Genomic DNA, 20,456 nt, shown 5'->3' on the forward strand with positions numbered 1-20,456 from the left:
CATTTATGGCACATGAGCTGCGTTATATTAAGGCTAAGCTCAAGTTAGGCTTATTATTTTCCTCTGAATTGATCAAACTGCATTCTGTGTGTGTGTGTGTGTGTGTGTGTGTGTTTCAGGGATCAGATGATGGTGTGTTTCTGACATCAGTGTGCTTTTGTGATGACTTCCCGCTATACCGACACTGCAGGATCAAAGTCACCATTTACCATGGCGACGACTCCACAACAGTGAGTGTGTGTATATATGTGAGTGTGTGTTTCCAGGTGTGTGTTTTTCCTGTGTGTCTGAAAAATTGTGTGTTTAAGAGGATTAGTGGTGCGGTTATGTGCATGTGTAATACCAGCAGTGGTAGCTTTTCAGCACACTCACTTTCTCTTTTGGGTCACTTAATCTGTGTCTCTCTCACTCACACACACACACACACACACACACACACACACACACACACACACACACACACACACACACACACACACACACACACACACACAGCTGGTTGAAAGAGTAACACTCGAACAGCCACAGATGCTGAGAGAGAAAGTGAGATTACAGAAAAGCAAATATTTCCGTTTTCAGCTCTTTTCCCTCCGTCCTCTTTGCCAAACTCCAAGCTGCCAGCCAGTTCAATTGTTTCCCATGATGCTCAGGGGCGTGTGTTTTTAATCCAGTCGGCCATGACGAAATAGGAGGCGGAGGGACGAGGGAGCGGGAGGATACTCGGCCGGTGTGTGTTGGTCTTTTCAGCTGGAGACGGATCAGAAGGGACAACCAAAGCCGACACTGAGTTTATTTTTTGTGTTCGATGTTTTCTGAGACGCTTAGTTCCTGGACCAATGGATGAACCCGCTCTCCTTCTGCTTCACGTTTCTCTTGTTTTATCCACAGTTTTGTTGAACGCCTGCTTGGAAATGCATCACGAGCAGGAGAAATCTGCTCGTACAGCTGCTGCCAAAGTCAGCGTTAAAATATCAAATAGGCTTTACCATCGAGGATGCGTTCAGGTGCAGATGAGTGTTGCAGGTGCTGTAGCTGGGCTGTATTTCTGATTGTCCAGCAGTGTGTCTGTGCAGCAGCTTCAGTTTAGATTTGTAAAACTTTACCTGCTTTTGTTTTGGGTTCAAATTCATTTCAAATATATTTGTTAATAATGAGCGTACAGTTTTGAGATTGCAACCAAATCGCAGCATTGTACTGGCAGTAGGACCTGGGTATATCTAAATGCATGAAACTGCAGTAAAAGCTGCCTGCATGGAGTGAGCACCTGGCAATATGGAATCATTACATTAGAAAAGTGACATTAAACTATTAATAAATGTCCTTAAAGACTGATGAGCAGACACTGCTGAGGTGGCAGCAGCTGACAGAAGCTTATTTAAAAAGTCAGTTTGATATTAAGAATAAAGAAAAGTTTGATTGTTTTAAAAGTTCACATGCTTAATGTATTGGGATGTGTACCTGTGACTCACTTCCTTTGTGTGTCATTGTATAGATTCAGCTGGTTAATCAAATCTTCAGCTGATGTTAGAAAGCAGGAAATCCTAGAAAGAAATATAGACTGAAATAGTGAGAGTCAGAGCAGAAACAGGAAGTCACTTTTTAAAAAACCAACTTTCTGAGGATGCAGAGGGCCATGAAGGTATGCACCGACTGTCTCCGACCACCAGGAGACGGCCACAGCATCTCTGCCGGACAGGTAGGGAAAGTCCACATGCATCAAACCCCGTAGATTCCCATGTTAAAAACTCCTTACTAGCAGCAGAAATAAGCCCGCTTACAGCCCTACAAAAATCTGCTTCAGTCTCTGTAGATAGTTTCAACTGTAAGGGATTAAATATAACGTTATTTATTTTGGTATTTGTTGAGGTTTAAGTTTAGAGATGTGTCTGCTTTGATAGATAGCCGTCCATCCCTAAGCTACAGTCAGCTACTTTAGCCACAGACCTGACCGGCCAGGCATCAAATACTGGACGATTCTTATTGTTTTGAACCACAAACAAAATAGAAGCAAAAATTTATCGCAGGTTTCCGACGATGGTCTTTGAGGCAGAGATCAAAGCCTTCTACGAGCCTTCAGCTGAGTTTAGAGACCGGAAATTTTCAAAAGTAGCCCCCAGCACTCTTACACAGCGACTAAGACCACGCTAAGTGAATGGAAACATGCTCTGTATGTGTAGAGGAAGGTTGACAGTCTTGAGTGGCTTTTTAACTTTAAGGGATATTCCAGAGGAAATTGGTTTTAGACAGGGGACTTTTTTTGATAAAACACTGATACATGTTTGGTCTCGCAGCTGATGCTTATTCAGGTTTATATGTGAACCTTAACTTCCTCGTCTTTCACACTCTGCAATACAGGGTTTTGCTTCGGCCCTGTTTGTGATCGCTGCATAACCCTGATGCTGTTTGCTGATAAGCTGGTGGTGCAGATGATGCATCAGTTCAATGTCATTGTTGTGGAAATAACACAATAGAGATGTTTTATTGTCGTGTGTGTCAAGGTTTGATGGTGATTTGCATTTAATCTTAAAAGCCTCTTGCTTTTCCCAAGAACTGAGTGAGACAGATTAGCTCGGTGTGTTTGCATGTTTGCGTGTTGTAACCCTAACCTTGAGCTGCAAACGAGGAAATGAGGCAACCGTTTGCATGACTGAAGTTAACCCATCAATATCCGGTTTCCTTCTGTCTGTCTTCAAGTGGTTTTCTCTTTTCAGCGTCCTACAAGGGTCTCTGACAAAGATGAATTTCTACTTACTTGAAGAACGTTTTAAGGCTTTCGGAAAAGTTTGTTTGCAGGCTGGCTCTGCTCTTGGGAAGCAATGAGGACACGTCATAGCGTGTCTGCTGTAACATGTCCTGCATTGTGATAATTTAAATATAGTAATCACACAAATAAGTGTTGTTTTTTTTCTAAACAATTAACATTCAGAACTTTTAAAAAATGACTGCCTTATTCTGACCGACCAGTTTTCACTGCACAAACTCACAGACGAATTCATTTGATCCAGAACTAACCAGCAAATAAAAGGAAGGTAAGAACTGAGTAAGAAACTTAAAAAGCAAATCAGCATGTTTAAAAAATGAAAAGGTTAAACCTCCTCCTCCGACCTCCTCCTATGTCTCTCGGCTAGGCGGCCAAAATTGCTGCAAATTGATGCATCAGTACGCCTGCACTGCTGCTCGCAGTGGACCAGATGCATCTGAAGCTATCGGCCTTACATTACACACAGAAATGAAAACCTGTCACAAATTCATTAGATGTTTGTACAAACATCACTCAGATGAATGAATCCTCACGTGGGAGCTACTTTCTGTGTGGGTTGGTGTCTTTTTATATCTGCTGTTTTTATTTATTTGTGTATTTTTAGTTTTTTGATGGTTGCCTCTGTTGAATATCAGCTTAAAGTCTCAGACTCAGTGAAATGAATGCATGTTTGATGTGATAAAAGATATCAGACAACTGAAGTAAATGCAGCTTCATTCACTTTGTCTTCACTGTGGTGTGTGTTTGTGTGTGTTTGTGTGTGTTTTGGGTGATTTGAGTGCTTTTCACTCGTCAAGGTAATCCTCTGAGTTTCCGATTATCGTCATGGCAGCCGAATGATTTCAGTGTCGTTGCCGTGGGGATTTTTGATAACAGGGCCGTGACCTTGTGGAGATGATGAGTTTGGATGTGTATTTGGTCCTTTATTAATTGGTGTGACAGCTCTGTACATACCTTGGAGTGGAATGCGTCTTCCCTGTGAGGGCTGTTTGGCTCAGAGTTATATAGTTTTCACCGTCACTGTGGTTTGTACTCGCAGCAGAGCCTTTACTCTGTGGCTCTGTTACGTCGGGTTCAGACTGCATGATATCAGCCTGATTATAGCCTGGCTCTGACATCGTAGGGCACGTGTTGTACAGCTTTAATCTGGCCTGAACATCGCTTTAAGTTCTTAATAAACTTTGGCATGTGCAGTTGCAGCTGTGGTTCGTGTAGTGACGGGCACAAGCTGCCTAACACAGAATTCAATTAAAAGGAAAGATGCTGTACGCACATAGTCTCAGCTGAGAAGACTGAGTACCTCACATCTTTATCGAGTGTAGATTTTATCTTGATTTTGGTGTTTGAATCCACCCAGCAGTAAGAGTATGTGGTCACAGAGGAAAGAGAGGCTTTCAATAAGTAGCCTACTTTGGAAAGTTCAAGAGCTAAAATAGGCCAAACATGATGGTCCTGTACAGGTCTGTTTCATTTTTAGGTGCAGAAGAAATGCACAGTGAAACCATAGCACTGGTGCTACTCTCTGGCTCTGTCAGTGTCTGGCTCCATAGTGTAGTGGTTTACAATCCAGATCCCTTTGGGGCCATTCTGTGTAAAAATCTGCCCAGTCAAACACAAGGAGAGGCATGCTGCAGTAGGTGACCCCTCGTGAAAGACGGGGCAGCTGGAAGAAGCTTTTAGTCAGTGACTATATTTTGCTCACAAAACCAGTTTGTGAAATTCCCCGTGTGCTCTGGCTTCTTCCCACGGTTACGTGCTGATTCCAAACTGACCTGTGAAGGCTTTCTAGGGCATAAGAGTTCTGAAACTGAGATCGTGACCGCACTACAAAGGTCCTCTTTGTGGTATTACTCTAGCTTGTAATGCCTGGTAAAGGCCTGCTGGTCTGTTGGAAGCTGTGAAGTCAGCGTGTCAAACCAAAACTGTGCCTAAAAGTCGAGTTTTGAACCAAACTGGGTATTTTTACTCCTCTGGTACACGCTGGCTCTCACCCAGTGTTTGCCACGATAAGCTTCAATCTCCAGTGACTTGATATATAAGTAGTGCTGCTTCTTATTTGTTATTAAGGAAAACCATCAGGCCTCTAAAAGAAGAAGGTTTTGTCCTTGAGTCTCTCAGTCTGCAGCCACACTGTCAGATGAGGCTATTAGAGTTCACGTTATGGTTAAGTGTTAATGTTATACATGGTTTGAAATGTGAAACTGTGTAGTCGACGTTTTTGACCTGATTCTAAAAAACACAAGTTGAAACACGTCTTATCATCATAATCTACTTTAAAGCTGATGTTTTCACATAGAGCTTGTTGTCAGTGGAAATTGGATATATTTATATAGCTATGATGTGAGCCACAAAGAGCATTTAAACAATGAAAAAGCAGTTTGATGTGAGATGAAACAACTGTCTTGCTCTGTTTCTGTCTCAGAGGAGCTTCCTGGGTTTTACCTCGTTCTCTATCAGAGATCTGCTCAGGGTCAAGGAGCCTCACGTCTCTCTTAGCCTCAGGTAAACACACTTAAATCTTCCCCTTTTAACCATATTCATCACATCTTCTCTTAAAATAAAGTTTATAATTACTCTGTGTCCCCCTTATCCAGTTTTACTAACCTTTCGTCACTATTCTGCATGGTTTAACTCATCAACAACTTTCCCCGCCCACCAGAGAAATCACCAGAAATCCACCCTGCAGGCATCCGAAGTTCATTTTAAGTTTACCTGCTCTGCACACTCTTTTCCTCACCATGCATGCTCTCTCCCAGCTTTACCCCATTTCCTATCATAGAAATGTTTTGAAGTCAACGAATTGCACGTCATAAAAAGCTTCCAGGATTGTCCGTTGCTTAGATACTGTAGACCACAAGAGGAAGTGAGGAGAGAGCGCGGGGCTCCACCTCTGTAGAAAGTAGAAAAAGGCAGCTCCTTCCTGTTTTGTCACCACAGCATCTTTAGAGAGACAGACGAGCAGCCGTAAAGACTAGATTAGATGAAAAAGCAAATTCCGAGAGATCGAAGGAGGACAGGAAGAATGAAGACGAGGAGAGAGAGGCATAGATCCAGAGCGCGGTCCAGGCATGAGCAGGCGGAGTGCAGTAGGTGTGTCTGTGCTGGCATGTTGTATCCAGGTGTGCCTCACTACTAACGCATACCTCATGCAGGCTGGCAGAACTGCAAATTTTTGTGACTTCATAAAGAAGCATTTCAAATAAACTTACAAAAGCAAGGCATCTTTATCCAGAAATATTTGTTACCACCTTAATGGAATTTCTTAGCTAGTCTTTCAGATGTGTGTTTGTTGGTTCTTCTATCATTTAGAGGTGCTATTTTGTCTTTAGTTAACTTTGCCTGGTGCTTATTGTGTAATTGGTAGCCATTACTTCATATTTATGTTGGTTCCTGGTTACCTTAATGGTGATTTGTTTCTTAGTACCTTTTTTTTGTCTTTCTCTTGTTAATATTTAGCTTTATTTTTAGGGTTATCAGGGGGTCAGGAGGTCCCTGACTGGTCCCTAGTCCTGTGTAGCTGAAGCTTAAGGAAGAATGTATATTGGCAAGCGGTTGCTGGTGAATACGGGTTATCTAGAAAACAATAGTCCGTTATTGTCTTTGCACATGTACCACGAAATTGTCTGGTCACAAAGAGCTTGCAATGACCTACTTGTCGTTGCTTTGGTTGTTCTAGTTTGCATTGAAGATGGCAACTTGTTTGCAAACACTCTCAAAAACTCAGCTTGAAAAACTGTGATGCAACCCTGCAAAAAGCTGATCCTGGTGCAGCACCGTGCGCCTTACTGCGACAAGTGTCATGTGAATGACCTCAACCAGTAAGGGAATACACATTTTCCCCCCTCATGTTGCTTGTTGCCAGATGTTATCCAGTCAGTCTCTGGGTTGATTCAATGCTTAAAACTCTTTAAATAAGAATTTTCTGAAACATCAGTGGGAAAAAAACAACAGGAAAATTAACGCCTGGAGGCCATAAAAGTGCGCAGCATCTATTTCTACTCCAGTTCTCTTGCTCTTTAGCATTGCCTCGTTGTTCTGTTTAGCCGTGTATTGCTTGTAATTGTTTCTAGTGAGCTTCAGTTCTCTAGTTAATAATTAGTTTTTGCCTCCATCTGTATTTTCGTTTATTGTTTCTGTTTTTACCATCTAGTCAGTTATTTTGTTTAAGTAACTTTTCATTTCCATCTAATTGTTACTTTATCGTCTTAAACATGTTCCCTCCTGAACTTTTCTTATGTTTCTAGTATGTTTTTTTCACTAGCTTCTATTTGTTAGTTACAGTTTGTTTATGGTTAGTGTTGGATTGTTGGTTCTCTGGTTTCTGACCACCTTAAGTTGTCTAGTAATCTTGTTTTGAGTAACTTTTGTCTTCTCTGTAGTTGCTTCGTCTTTCTCGTTAGCTGATTGTGGCTCTGGTTAGCCTTGTATACCTAACTTTCTATTTCTTTCTTCCCGTTTGTTTCGTTGGTGAATCAGGTAGCAGGGGATTGAAGCTTTGTCTTGCTAGTCGTTGTATTTTTAGTTAGCTTTTCATTCAGTCTCTCTAACTTTTCCCACTAGTCGCTCTGCTGTCTTCTTTCTCAGAAGGCTTGGTTTGAAATATTTTAATATGTCCCCCTGTGTTCACTGGTCCGTTCCAAATTATGAATATAAACTATGAAGAGGAACTGAAAAGTGAATCAGGTTTTCTTGGCTTACAGTGGGCCTCTCAGGAGTGACTGTCCATGTGAGCAAATCCACATACGAGCAGAGTCTGTGTTCCCACAGCGCTGTACTTCCCATATTTCTGATATGTTCATGAATTCTGTTGAATTAATTAGCATCAAATGCCCTACTCATGGTACCCTTACCGCTCAGTCTTTACATTTTTGTGATTTTCTTTCTTTGAATATGAAGTGTCCACTCTTTCTTCATCAGGACGATGGATGGCGTGAACGAGGTGGGGGAGGTGCGGGTGTCCCGCGTGCAGATGGAGGGAGACGGCGAGAGTCAAACTCCTTCTGAACACAAGGTAGCACAAAGTTGTCTTTCTCTTTCAGTGGTGCTTGTTTGATGCACCGTGGACTCGTCTCAAGTCGACAATTGGCTCTGTGGTTTTCTTTCTGGCACATTTGAGGTCTAGGTTGGTAGATGAGTCACAGTGAAGCCGCTTTAGCACTGTCCAGTCTAGCTTTCATTTTAAAGTGCAAGAAAAGAGATAAATAATAACAAATTATGTTTGACCTACTTCCTCTCTTTCCGTTTTCCTGCCCCAGTGTTCCACGCTGTGCGACAGTATTCACGGCTCTGTCCACGACAAAGACAACAGTCCAATGATGAGAGCATGTGAGGCACACAGTTTACAGGATATGGTTTTCTGCTTTTATATCAGTTTTCCTTCCTTAACCTGTGTGTGTGTGTGTGTGTGTGTGTGTGTGTGTGTGTGTGTGTGTGCGCGTGTGCGTGTGTGTGTGTGTGTGTGTGTGTGTGTGTGTGTGCGTGTGTGTGCAGTGCTGTGTGCTCAGGTCTCTAAGGTGTACAGGTTTAAGACAGAAGATCAGAGGTGGCTGCTGGTCAGGGAACAGATGTCAGAGACGCCGCTTTCTTTCTCTTTACCCAAACAGTTGCTGAGCTTGCTCACACAGGAACATACAATCAGGTATGCAGGGCTTGTTCTTTGCTCAGACTGGGCCTTCAGGGGGTGATTACTAACATTTGAGTCTTGTTTTATTTGGCAGTATATGCATTTCTGATGATTACATAAGCGGACATGTTTACTATACTTGTGTAAATAAAATGTACATTTAAACAACTTGAAAAAGTTCTTAGTTCAGGATCACCTAAACGATGTTGTTAACGTCCTCCAAGCTATGTTAGCTCTCTGCTAGCTACATGCTGAAGTAAACACAAGACAACAGAACTGAAACAGACGTGTCCATAAGTCGGCATGCTGACACAGATCCAGCACGTTGAGTCAGGACTGGATGGATATGCGATTCTAACGTTAGATTAGTGCATCCCTGCAGAGATGAGATAATGTGGTCGTGCATGTTTTCACACTGTGCTTCCTGGAAGTTGTTCATGATGTTATTTTTGGCTGGGTTTACATATATATGTAAATAGAAATTAAAAAAACCACAACCTATGCAAAAATAAAAGTCTGTAAGAAAACGACCCTTCAGAACTAATCTATTATCTCAATAACCTGAACTCAGGTACCAGATCAAAATCACCTTGAAACTGAAGTTTATTCTTTAGAAGTTCAAACTCTTCCTTGTTTATCTTATTCTGGGCGTTGGTGCAACACCCCAGGTCATCCTCTGTAAGGAACAAGATGTTTTAGCTCCTCCCTTTGTGGACCTCCCTCATTTTATCCAGAGGGCGCAGAGCAACTGCACATACGAGATGAACAAGCAGGGAAAACGTGTGGAGGGACATACGTGTGGGTGTAATGTTATTACACGCAACAAAAGTTAGACAACCACTGTTTTCAGCTGCCCCTGACAACAGCAGCTGGGCGGGGCTTCTGTGAGATCGTCAAGGATATCACCTGCCTATGACATCATAAAGATCCAAGAGTAGAAAAAACAGACTGAAAGTTTTTTTTCTTTCAGCCTGAAGTTTTTTTTTTTCCTGTTAGAATTCAGGAAGTGAAGGAACTCGGTGACCTTTCACCCCACTGGGATGGCCTTCGCCATGATGTCGTCAGCCACTGTAACCACGTGACCGGCTGCTATCAGGAACTGCTCGCTGAGCTCGAAAAAGTCTCAGGTGAGGTCACGTGATCTTCACGCGGATTTTAGCTTTTTCCACAGATACTATCTGGAAGTACACAGAACTGATATATCCTGATGTATCCGCAGCTTCATCCTGTTTTAAGTCGAGCACCAGTAAGTCAGACAGACACCTTCAGTTTGTTCCGACCAACCTACACACGCAGAGGATGGAGGTCACCAGTCCCGACAGCACAGGTACATCCGTGAGCCTCCTGCTTCTTAGAGATGAGCATTTCAAAGCTAACGTATGATTTGGTGTCTGAAACCACCGCTGGCCTCACAGAGCCTGTTTAATGCAGGGAAGTCGAACTCATTTTAAATCATGGGCTCATACAGCTCGCTGAAACTACATGAGAAATATTTAAAGTTACAGAAAATGTTCTGATAGCGGCTCATCCAGATTGTCCTTTAATTAAAGAATTTAAATTAATTCACAGAAAAGGTTGTTTTTGGGGGGTTTGTTTTCCCCCTGTTGACTCAATATAAAGAATAAAAAAAGACATTTCTGTGGTAAATAATAAAAAAACAGGAACTTTACTGTCATTTCCTTGTTTATCAATTACTTAATTACTCTGCTGTAGTGTGTGGTATGAATTCATATTACCCCAGGGGTGCGGTCCCTTATCAATAGAAAAAGCTGTAAAACCAATGAAAATACAGTTAAAAGTAAAGACTCGGACCAAAGTGCACCCCATGAATGTATCTAATCATAGCTTAAGCTATACACGTTACCTGTAAAACTGAACATCTAGAGGTTTCAATAAGACTGTTGTTGGTTTAAAAGCTGTAGCATCAGTCTCTAATTGTAGTTGTGGCTTACGAGTCAAGTCGTAACAGTATTCGGTGGTAACCGCTCCACACTGTCTGTGGTTAATTGTGGCAGAACTGTATCATTCTAGCGTTACGTAGCAGATTTGCCCTGCAGAGTACCGTACAGGACTTTCTGACAGCGGTAGCCATCTTTGATGCTGTGTCCTGTTTGCACGGTATGAAGCGTCTCACAGCGCAGCACGCTTTCCTGCTCCCGTTTGCAGCAGTTACAAGTGTCTCCCTCTAATTTCAGTGGTGTTTTGTGAACAGCTTGCAGGTAAATTACTGCAGGTTTTTGTTGCATCCCAGTCGATGCTGATAAATAAGAATAAAAAGATGTATTTGCTATGTTGACATAAATTAAAAATGCTCAAATATTTAAATATTATTTAAGTGTTTCTAAATCATAACCGAACTTTCTTTAACTGCTTCTTATTTCTGTTGTGTATATTTTATCGACTTTTGACGAGACTTTACAATAACCATCAGACATAAGCAAACAAGCGTGATTTAAACTTTATCAAGTAGTTATTTTACTGTTAATAATAAGTAATGTTTGCCATCATTAGTAGTGGTGTAATTCCCCTTTATGTTGGTTGTGTGAATAAAAGCAGAAAATAACATTTTATGTCAACGCGGCTGTTGTCTCAGTCTGCGGCTTCCTCCTTCTTCAGGCCTGTGGTGCGTGTGTGGTATGAACAGCGAGACAGCGCTCAGTCGAGGCTGTTTTATAGTAACTCACACCACAGGTTTTCCTAAAGTAAACAGCCGCTGAAAGCAAAAGTAAAAATGAAACGGGTGAGAGAAACGGGGTACAAAGGTTCACAGACTGGTACTACTGCCACTCCACCGGCTTACTTAAACATTCCTAAACATCATCTATGAACCTTATGTGGCTGGTTAAACTGGTTTAATTGGAATTGTTTACCAGTTTGTAGGCATTATCATGTATCATGTAGCAGCTGTAAACACCACATTATGATTTACTGATGATGTTATTATAAAGTGTTTTGTTTCCCATCTTCACCTTTCTCTCTCTCTCTGTGCTTTAGACGCTACAAAGCTCTCTCACTCACTCATCTCTGTCCTCAGGTGTTTGGTATGACGTTATAACCTTTGGTGCTCCGGCCGATCATCACCAGGCCTTTAAACACGGAGGGCTGAAGAAACTCCTCAGGAAACATACAAACCTCAGGGAAAGGTAACGTCTCCGCCCTTTATTTTCTCTTTCTCCTCCTTCCTCCAACAGCGTCACACTCAAACATAATATTGTTGGCTGCTGTCGGTTAATCTCTATAATCTCGACTCTGTCAGGATTAGCGTTGCTGCATCGTGGAGTCGGCGCACTGATGCTTTAATTTTTATGGAATTATCTCAGTCTGCACACAGCAGAGGGATGAATGGCAGTGATGTACGTTTAGAGTTAAAGAGATTGTAAGCCCTCGCTGTAAATTAAATTGAGCTGAACACAAGTTAATATCTATAAACATGAACTCATGAATAAAAAGTTTTCTCATTGCCACAAATTGGTGACAATTTATCGCAAATAATTGGTGACGATCGTTCCTGCATTAAGTAAATCGCACTGTGTGACACTAAAAACTTCGACGAGCGATTTTCCAGCACGATGTAAGATTGTAACGAGGCAGAAGGTCCAACCAAGGGACACAGAGATCATCGGATTAACATTTTGGATTCATCCCCAGATCTTAATGTGATTTAGTGTGTCAAACACCAAATTTGTGCCACTAACAAAACTTTTGTCCATTGCTGTAGAGAGATCAAATATAAGAACGTGTTAGTCAGTGTTATTCAGCGGTCCCTCGTTTATCACGGGAGTTGCGTTCCAAAAATAACCAGCGGTAGGTGAAGTCTGCGCAGTAGCTGTAAAACCCGTCACTACACAGGTTATACACTTTTCTCAGACAGACTCGAACATTTTCACACTCTTCTCTCTTGTTTAAACACTCTCAAAGTTCAAACCTTTGTAGAAAAATACGTCCAGTATTATGAACTTAAGGAACCTGCAGGTGTCTTTGATGCTGCAAAATGTTTTGTGGACATTGTTGTGTTTGTTGGGGAGAAAACTTACAAACATACAGTACAGCACTTCAGAGTCACACTGCTAGCGAGCAAAGATTTAGATAAATTTGACAAAGTGAACACTTTCTGTACTGTGCAGGAGACACGACATGAGATTGATTGACAATGGTCTAGAGCGAATCAGGACGCAGAACATAATGTGCTAACAAAAAACCCCCAAAAAAAGCAAAATTGCACACAAACACAAAAAAAATCACCGAAAAGTGATCCGCGTTACAGTGAGGCATCACTGTATTGCATAAAGAGGCATCTCAGAGATAAAAACAGTGTCCACATGTGAAAACTGGAGACTGTGCAAACCAATCAAATCAAATTTGCTGTTTTTTCTGCATTGAGGTTTAATATCAGTCACTGTTGTGTCCAACAAGCTTGTCATGAAGGATAAATACTTAAAGGTGAACTTTAACTCTAAATGCTCAGCTTGAGGTTTAAGAACAGAAATGTCCTGACCGTAGGGGGACATCACGGTGCTCGTCGGCTGAGCACGTTTTCAGGCAGAAATAATCCTACTTCTCACTTTGACCCCAGTAAACTCTGTGATGAGTTTATAGCATCAATCATCTTTCTGATTACAACATGTTTAGTTTGGAAATAATGGCCCCACCTAGAGTTAAATCGACCGCCCAGGCTAAATCTGCTAGATTACGAGCGCGCAGTAGTCTTGGATGTAACCCATGTCCTTCACATCTGGTTTTAAAAAGCCAAAATGTTGCAGTCAAGGATTCAATACAAATTCATGTTGTTATCTGTTGTATAACAGATACAACAGTGTGTAATCTACACAGGTGGACTTGTTGGACTCTTCAGTGTCTCTCAGTTTAGCTTGTTGGTAAAGTTTTCCTCGTCCTCCTTTCTTTCCTCTCCAGCTGTGTCTCTTACTCCCAGGAGGAGAGCTCTAGAGCCAAGGAGCTGCTGACAAGGATGGCCCAGCTGCAGCCGTTGGTCTTCGGTCTTGCAGAGGAGCTGCTCTCCGTCGCGCAGGAGCTGAACACCGCCCGGCTGCGGCAGGTCCTGGGCAGCCTGACGGAACAGGTGAGGAAGGAATAAGAAGAATACAGCTAACCGGCAGTGGTTTGGACACCAAGAAATCTGACGTTTCCTCATACTTTGTCGTCCACCAGACCGAGCAGTTTGTGCACGCGCTCAAAGAGGAGTTGGTAAAATGCGCCCTGCTGGAGATCCATAACCAGTGCATCGCAAACGCCAACAGCAGCCACGTGCACAGCAACGGGCTGCTGTGTGAGAACTGTCCCGCCGATCAGGAGCAGGATGGTGGCCGACACGACACGGAGTACGACGAGGAGGAGTGGGCAAGTTGGAGTGTGTGTGATGTCTGCGTGTTTCCGACAGCGTTGTATGATTCCAGTTTTTATATGTGCTTGTTTTTGTGTAGGACAGGGTGTGGGTGAATGTCGGAAAGAGCATCAACTGCATTGTTGCCATGGTCGACCGACTGCAGCAGCAAGAGGAGCAGACGGTGATGTCACCAGAGCCGCAGGATGGGGACACAAACTCTCAGAACACAGGTGACGGTAAATCACATCTCAGAGTTCTTATTCAGACAAGTGCATGTTTCTGCTCCTGTTTGTGTATAAAATCATTTTTATATGTTTTAATATATTTAGCATTAAATTAGCGATAAAAAAGCAAATTTGTCAATTGATTATTTTGCAAAAGGTTTTAGTAGATTCAGCTGTTCAGTCCATAGTTACCTTGGCTGTCAGTATGCTGTGTGTCCACGTGTATTTACTCTGGAGGAGGAAGTCTTGAAGTATTACCTGACATTGTGCACGTGTTAATATCATGGATTATGCTAGCTGATAATCTGGCAGGCCAACCAGCGTTCTCACTGAGATTATGCTTGCAATAACGTTAATAAGCTCGATACAGTTTTTCAGCGATGTGCATCTTGGCTGTGCATGAATCTTGTGGTGGTTAATTTAACCTCGGGATTATTTCATCTCGAGTCCTTTAAATCAAAATCAGTCCATGTGCTGAGACGGTCGGAGAATACCTCCGTTTTTAAATTCCGATCAGACTTTGACAGTGAACAGGGTTTAATACATGCACAGAGCACGTTTGAATAACAATTTTTAATGCTTCACTGTTTTCTTTCTGTTTGAAAGATCACTTCATCTCACTCATCAGTGCTGCATTTCCTGTTAACTTAGTTTTGCTAGTTCTTCTTCTTCTTAGATATCTCATTTTCAGATATCTGTTTTTTGTTTTCTTTTTGTAAATTTCTGATTAAAACACCAAACTTTCTCACGCTCTCCCTCCAGCCTCTCATTCCTCCTGCTCCTCCTTCTCTGGGTGCACCTGGCAAGAGCACCTTCTCCCTCTGGTGGTCACTCTTAGGGACTGCGTGCGTGAGGCAGTGGGGAAGGCCCAGGTAGCAATGACCTTTGTGGTCCTGCAGGAGGCAGTGGATGTGACGGTCGCTCAGGGCCCTGCACACATAGCCCAGAGACGTCACGCCGTCTTCAGCCAGGCGGTGAGGATGACAGAGATTTAGAAGGGAACATGTTCTGGTTTTTATTTTTTTTTATTGGAGGGGGGGGGGGTAATTTTAGTGGGAGTTTGTAGTTTTCTGTATTAAAGAAACTGTGTTTGTCTTCCAGCTCTCAGCAGTAGTTTGTGGTGTCATGCTGAAGCTTTACAGAGGCCTGGAGGATCCTGACTTTCTACGGCAACTTCACACTGTAGGAGTATTGGCTCAATTTGAAAGCCTGTTGAGCACCCACGGTAAATACACACTAGTCACACACAGTCACACTATGGAAAACAGTCATTGGTGAGACCAAATTGTTGTTACCATGTTTGAAGAACCTGTGATCTTATTGCCTTTGACATGGCTGCTTTAAAGACGGGGACCAGGTCTCATGATTGAGTGATTGATGTGTTAAAATGGCAATTGTGGAGTTATTCGGCTATCAGTCTGCAATTGAAAGGGGTCAAGTTGACAATGTATTTTTCGGTCCATAAGGTGAATTAAGCAAAACAAAACAGTCAGATAAGTCAAACTTTACTCAACTCATTCTTCTTGCTTCCTCCACTTCCCTACCAGGCGGGTTTTAAAGGTAGAAAGGTAGAAGGCTGGGCACTGCTGCTCTCGGGGGACTCTAAGTGTTAATGTTGAATTCTCTGGCAGCTGCTCTATTCCCGTGTTGTTGCAGTATATTAATGACTAACGTCGTATTGTGGATGGATTATCTCAGTTGTTCTCCTGACTGAAGTTTGGTCCGTTTACAGCATCCTGCCATGCGATTACATTTGTCCCTGACCATCAGGAACCCTCATGTTAACTTTTATCGAGTGGAAAAAGTTGGCGTTCATCCTCCAGCTTCACTGTGCTAATGTTGTCGCTAGCGATCATGTAGCACATCATTATATTCCAGCTAGCCAAACTTCAGTAACCCGACAAACCTCACTGCTGTTGAGTTTTCTGTCTTCTGAATGTTAAACTTAATTGTTACACCTGTTAAAGCAGCAACGCTGATCATTTTATTAAAGATGAAAGAATTTAGATAATTTTTAACTCTCAGTGATGCTGCAGTGTTCGTTTGACTTTGGGACCTGAAGCAGACGGAGTTTTGGACCCAGATTTCTCCGCGAGGCTCCTGACTATGGTAGCCATAATGCTCCGATAAAGCCACGTACCACATAAAATCGGTTCGAGCTCAGTAAGCACAACCAAAATTCATACATAAGGCACACTGTCGATCTTTGAGAAAATTAAAGGATTTTAAGTGTGCCTTATAGTCTAAAAAATATGGTACGTACAATCTGTTTGTGATGATACAGTGATTAACTGTGATTAATCTGGGAAAATTCCACAGATTTATTTGGGAAAGTACCCAAAAAACAAAGAGTTGTCAACCAGTTCATTCGAGTTTCTTATTGCAAAATGTGTTGCAAATAAGTTATTGGTGCAGACTGACTGAGACTGATGGCAGTGTGTTGGCCGTCTGTCTGTGATTTGGAAATCTTCACCACTCTGTCTGAGAGTGATTGCAGTAGGGTGTGTGTCAGGCCTTCACTGAAAGTGAAAGTTTTAGTGCAATCACGGGGCAGCCACTCTCAAGGAAGCTGCTGTCCTTTATTTTAGTGTGACTGAGCCATTCATGTACACTTCTTCTACATGCAGTGCTTACACATTTAAGGTGTGTTTGTTTGTCAGGTGATGAGATTGGGATGCTGGAAGACATGGAAGTGGGCGTGGCTGACCTAAAGAGAGTAGCGTTCACCATCACCGAGGCCAAAACGGAACAACCAGACGACCTGCTGCCGACACTCAGTGGAACATGGTGGGAATACACACACAGACACACATCTATACACGCAGTGAGTGTGCAGCTTCCTCACTTTGTGTGTTCATCTCCAACTAGGGGCAGTTTTATTGTTGAAGTGCCGTTGCCCCCGGAGACCTTCAGCTCACTTCCACAGGAACTAAAAGATGGACTGTTGATTCGAGTCGATCCTGTTCTGTTTAACATTGGAATCAACCAGCATCAGAGTTACGCTGAGAGGTAAACAAACCGCTTTTCACTCTTTAATGAGCAAAATTCAAACTCTTGTGAACATCAATATATTTTTCTACCTCTGAATAAAATTGCTGGAAGTAGAGGTCTTATAGGAAAAAAATATTAATGTGTCTGCTGTTGGTGCACATCTTCATCGACAGCTTAATCTTCATTAGAGATTATTAATCAGATGACTTTAAGCTGCATCTCAAGCTGCACATTCGTCTTTTAGGATTCGACTAGCTTTGGTTACTTTGTCCTTCTCTGTAGGCGCTTAGCTCATCCTCCATTTGAAACAAGCAGCCCTTTTAAGGCACACCTTTTTAAAAGTCCACTCTTTTCTGATTGGCCGGCGTCTGGAATGCTTCAAATTAAAAGCCCAAATAAGAACCCAGAGGAGTTTCAAGATGTTGTAGTTGAATTTTGTGAGAATATCTGCAAGTAGAGATCAGGTTTAGGTAGAGAAAAGGCTTTGAAAACAACATTTACTGTTCATACCTGGCTTTTGACATTTCCGTCATTATTTGAAACTTTAGCCAACTTTTATTATGAACATTAAACATTATATTATCACAACAACAAAAAATAGAAGGTTGCTTCCTGTAAGCTGCGAAATTTCTCTCCATTCTTGGTAAAAATACTCAGAAGCTGATGTTTGTTTTCAGGTTTGGTGACTGTTCGTTGCAGGAGAGAATAAACCAGCAGAGCTGTGAGCGTCTCAAAGCTTATTGTAACACACTGAGGGACAGACTGCCGGACATGGGTAAGGCTTTTTTATCACTACTGCGGTTTCTTCCTGTTAAAAGGGTGCTTTCCTTCCCACTCTTGCTAATTGCTTGCTCACAGAGGGTTGTCTGATCGCTAACAGTGAAACAATGACTGAACTGAACTTCCTTCTTCTTCTGTCAGCTGGTATCCAGTCGCTGGCAGACTTGTTGTCTTCTCTGGAACGCAGCATTGAGGCCAAGAAGAGGAAGAACGTGGAGGTTCTGTGGATCGCTGCTAAGGTAAGCACCTGAAACAGACTTACTCATGTAAGATTTTTAAGACCTGACTCTGTGGGGATCACCTGGTGGGAACCACCGGGAAATATCCCAGTGCTCCTGATGGGGACTCCTTTACTCCATGTAACCAGTTTAGAAACACTAATTAACCTCACAAGCAATAATATGCTTGTACAGGCGAAGAACGTCCAAGCCCCACAGAAAGGGCTCAGCTGACTGTCAACGTTGAACTTACTCAAGGGGCATTTACACTAGGACCTCTGCTACAACACTTCACATAATATTAATGTGTTTTCTCTGCTTTGGGCCTTTGAACAAAGTGTTTTTGTCACGTGCAGGTGTGTCGTAAGGTGAACGGTGTGCGGCTGACGAGCTGTAAGAGTGCGAAGGACCGCACTGCGATGTCGGTGACGCTGGAGCAGTGCGCCTTACTGCGGGAGCGACACACACTCAGCCAGCAGCACTTCAGCACCGCACTGGACTGGATGAGAAGGTGTGTTTTTGTTTCTCCTGAAAAACACAACAATCCTCTTCCTCTTGCCTTCCTTTATTTCTGTTTGTTCGCCTCGTTTGTTTTTCCTGTTTCCCCGTTTTGTTCTCCACTTATTGTAAATGTTGCAAAACTTTTTCAGTTTAATCTTTTTCTCTCTTTGTTCTTTTACTTCATGCCATCAATTCCCTCTCTTTCTCTTCACATCTCTTCCTTCTCTGCCCCCCCCGGCTTTCATTCACACTTGCACACAAACACCCCTGCTCATCCTCCAGATCTCGTCTGTCCTGGGGGCAGATGCTTGGCTGTTACACCCAGTCAGGGTTCCCTGTCTCTGGGTTAGATCCAGGGGAGACTCCCTCAGAACTCCCACAGTGTTTGGCCCCCAAAGCCCCCAGACGGCACCTTTACCCAGTGGCCTTTCTCCTGGTGACCTCTCACCTCCTGGTTCTTTGGCTCATCCTCAGCCTCGTTATACTGCTGGCAAAATACCAGTAGAGCAGCACAGACTGGGAACACTGGGAAGTGGACTGCATCACTATCACTCTTACTATTTTCTGTCAGGTTTGTTCAGACGAAGCGTGTTCATGAGATTTAATTCAGTTTAAGGAGACGAGAGGCGGCTTTCTTTATTTTTCTCTTTCATTTGTTGGAAAGTTTTATTCACAAGAATGATACCAAAGACTAAAACAAACAATATGTCAGTCAGTAAGTATCCTCTAATGTAAATCCCACACTGGACATGTTTTAGAGTTTGGGGGGGTATTTACATTTTTAGGGAAATGTTCTTGCTTATTTATAGCTGTATATGTATATATACAGTCATAGGAACCATATGTCTACAAAAAAAGAGTAAATTAGATTCACTTTAATAAAATATAAAGTTACAAATCTTGATAAAGTAAAATTTTTAGATGGTGCTCAAGTGTTCACTCAATAATGTGCACCCCTCCTCAAAGTCCACCCCACTCTTCTTCCCTGTCGCACATCATTTCTCTGCTATGCTGCTCATTCTGTTTAGAGACCAACAGAGGAACAAGTTTGAATGAAAAGCAGACCGGTTATTTGTTATGGCTTTGCAATCTGAAATTTGACTTTATTATTACCAGACCACAGTTTGTGACTGAGACATGGTTGATAATGCTTTTTTTTTTTTTTTTTTTACCTTTCAATTTATAGCGAGGATTAGGATACAATTAATTTGTAGCACAAACATTTACTCTAGTACTTTACTGAAGTGCAAAGACATGAACAGTCTGTAATTTTAATGGAGAGAGGCAGCATAACAACCACAACATAAAAGTTATAAATTAATTTTCATGTCACTGAGTGAAACAAGTATTTGAGAACATGCAAAACAGGACTTCCTACTTGGTGGCGAAACCCTTGTTGGCAAGTTCAGCAGTAAGATGTTTGTACTCCTCTTTACAGAAATGCTCTAAATACTTCAGGTTTCTTGGCTGCCACTTGGCAATTCAGAGATTTAACATGCTAACTGAGGCCTGTAGAGTCAGAGATGTAGCTCTCTGTTTTTTGGATGGTCTGACATTGCTGTGAATTTACTGAAACATTCACTGCTGGGAAGATTGTGGCATTGTGTTTTCATTCAGCACAAACACGAATGTTTGTGAGCAGCACACTGCTGAAGCTTCTGCTTTTATAGAGGTGATCATACTTGCTGAAGATCAGTTACTGTAATCTAATGAGTACTTTATATTTTGATCCTAAAACCTTAGTATACATACTTGAGTAAGATGACCAGTAACTAGTTAAGTAAAGGATCTATGTGTGAACTTATTTTGCAAAACAATAAGTTAATAGAAATTTCTGTTGTGCAACAATGTAACACATTGTAATACGTCTGTCTTTACTAATCAAATATTGTGATGTCCTGCGGGTCCTCCTCACTCTATTTAAAAAGTCCTGTAAACCTCCTGCGGGTGGTAAGTGTTAGTAAAAAACTAATGCATAAAAATACACAGAATGCAATGAATAAAGTGCCTGACACAT

At 42.1% G+C, this 20,456-nt stretch overlaps 1 protein-coding gene across 4 annotated transcripts in view; it reads left to right on the top strand.

Moving 5' to 3' along the window:
* The window catches only part of LOC120715711 (type II inositol 3,4-bisphosphate 4-phosphatase-like), a 28,430-nt gene that overhangs the window by 2,571 nt on the left and 5,403 nt on the right, over positions 1–20,456 (top strand). Inside the window, exons 8-25 of one of the 4 annotated variants that reach the window (XM_040002800.1) lie at positions 120–230; positions 5,184–5,263; positions 7,679–7,772; positions 8,017–8,086; positions 8,252–8,399; positions 9,381–9,511; positions 9,604–9,711; positions 11,419–11,527; positions 13,296–13,461; positions 13,551–13,739; positions 13,823–13,961; positions 14,712–14,923; positions 15,051–15,174; positions 16,610–16,736; positions 16,818–16,958; positions 17,618–17,715; positions 17,862–17,959; positions 18,295–18,449. In XM_040002800.1, the coding sequence (XP_039858734.1) occupies positions 120–230; positions 5,184–5,263; positions 7,679–7,772; positions 8,017–8,086; positions 8,252–8,399; positions 9,381–9,511; positions 9,604–9,711; positions 11,419–11,527; positions 13,296–13,461; positions 13,551–13,739; positions 13,823–13,961; positions 14,712–14,923; positions 15,051–15,174; positions 16,610–16,736; positions 16,818–16,958; positions 17,618–17,715; positions 17,862–17,959; positions 18,295–18,449 (2,300 nt within the window). Of the gene's footprint in view, positions 1–119; positions 1,697–5,183; positions 5,264–5,284; positions 5,852–7,678; positions 7,773–8,016; positions 8,087–8,251; positions 8,400–9,380; positions 9,512–9,603; positions 9,712–11,418; positions 11,528–13,295; positions 13,462–13,550; positions 13,740–13,822; positions 13,962–14,711; positions 14,924–15,050; positions 15,175–16,609; positions 16,737–16,817; positions 16,959–17,617; positions 17,716–17,861; positions 17,960–18,294; positions 18,450–20,456 lie in introns of those variants that run through there. The other 3 variants (XM_040002801.1, XM_040002803.1, XM_040002802.1) reach the window with 3 other exon arrangements.

Source organism: Simochromis diagramma, unplaced genomic scaffold, assembly GCF_900408965.1.
Source record: "Simochromis diagramma unplaced genomic scaffold, fSimDia1.1 OVJJ01000457.1, whole genome shotgun sequence".
Lineage (NCBI taxonomy): Eukaryota > Metazoa > Chordata > Actinopteri > Cichliformes > Cichlidae > Simochromis > Simochromis diagramma.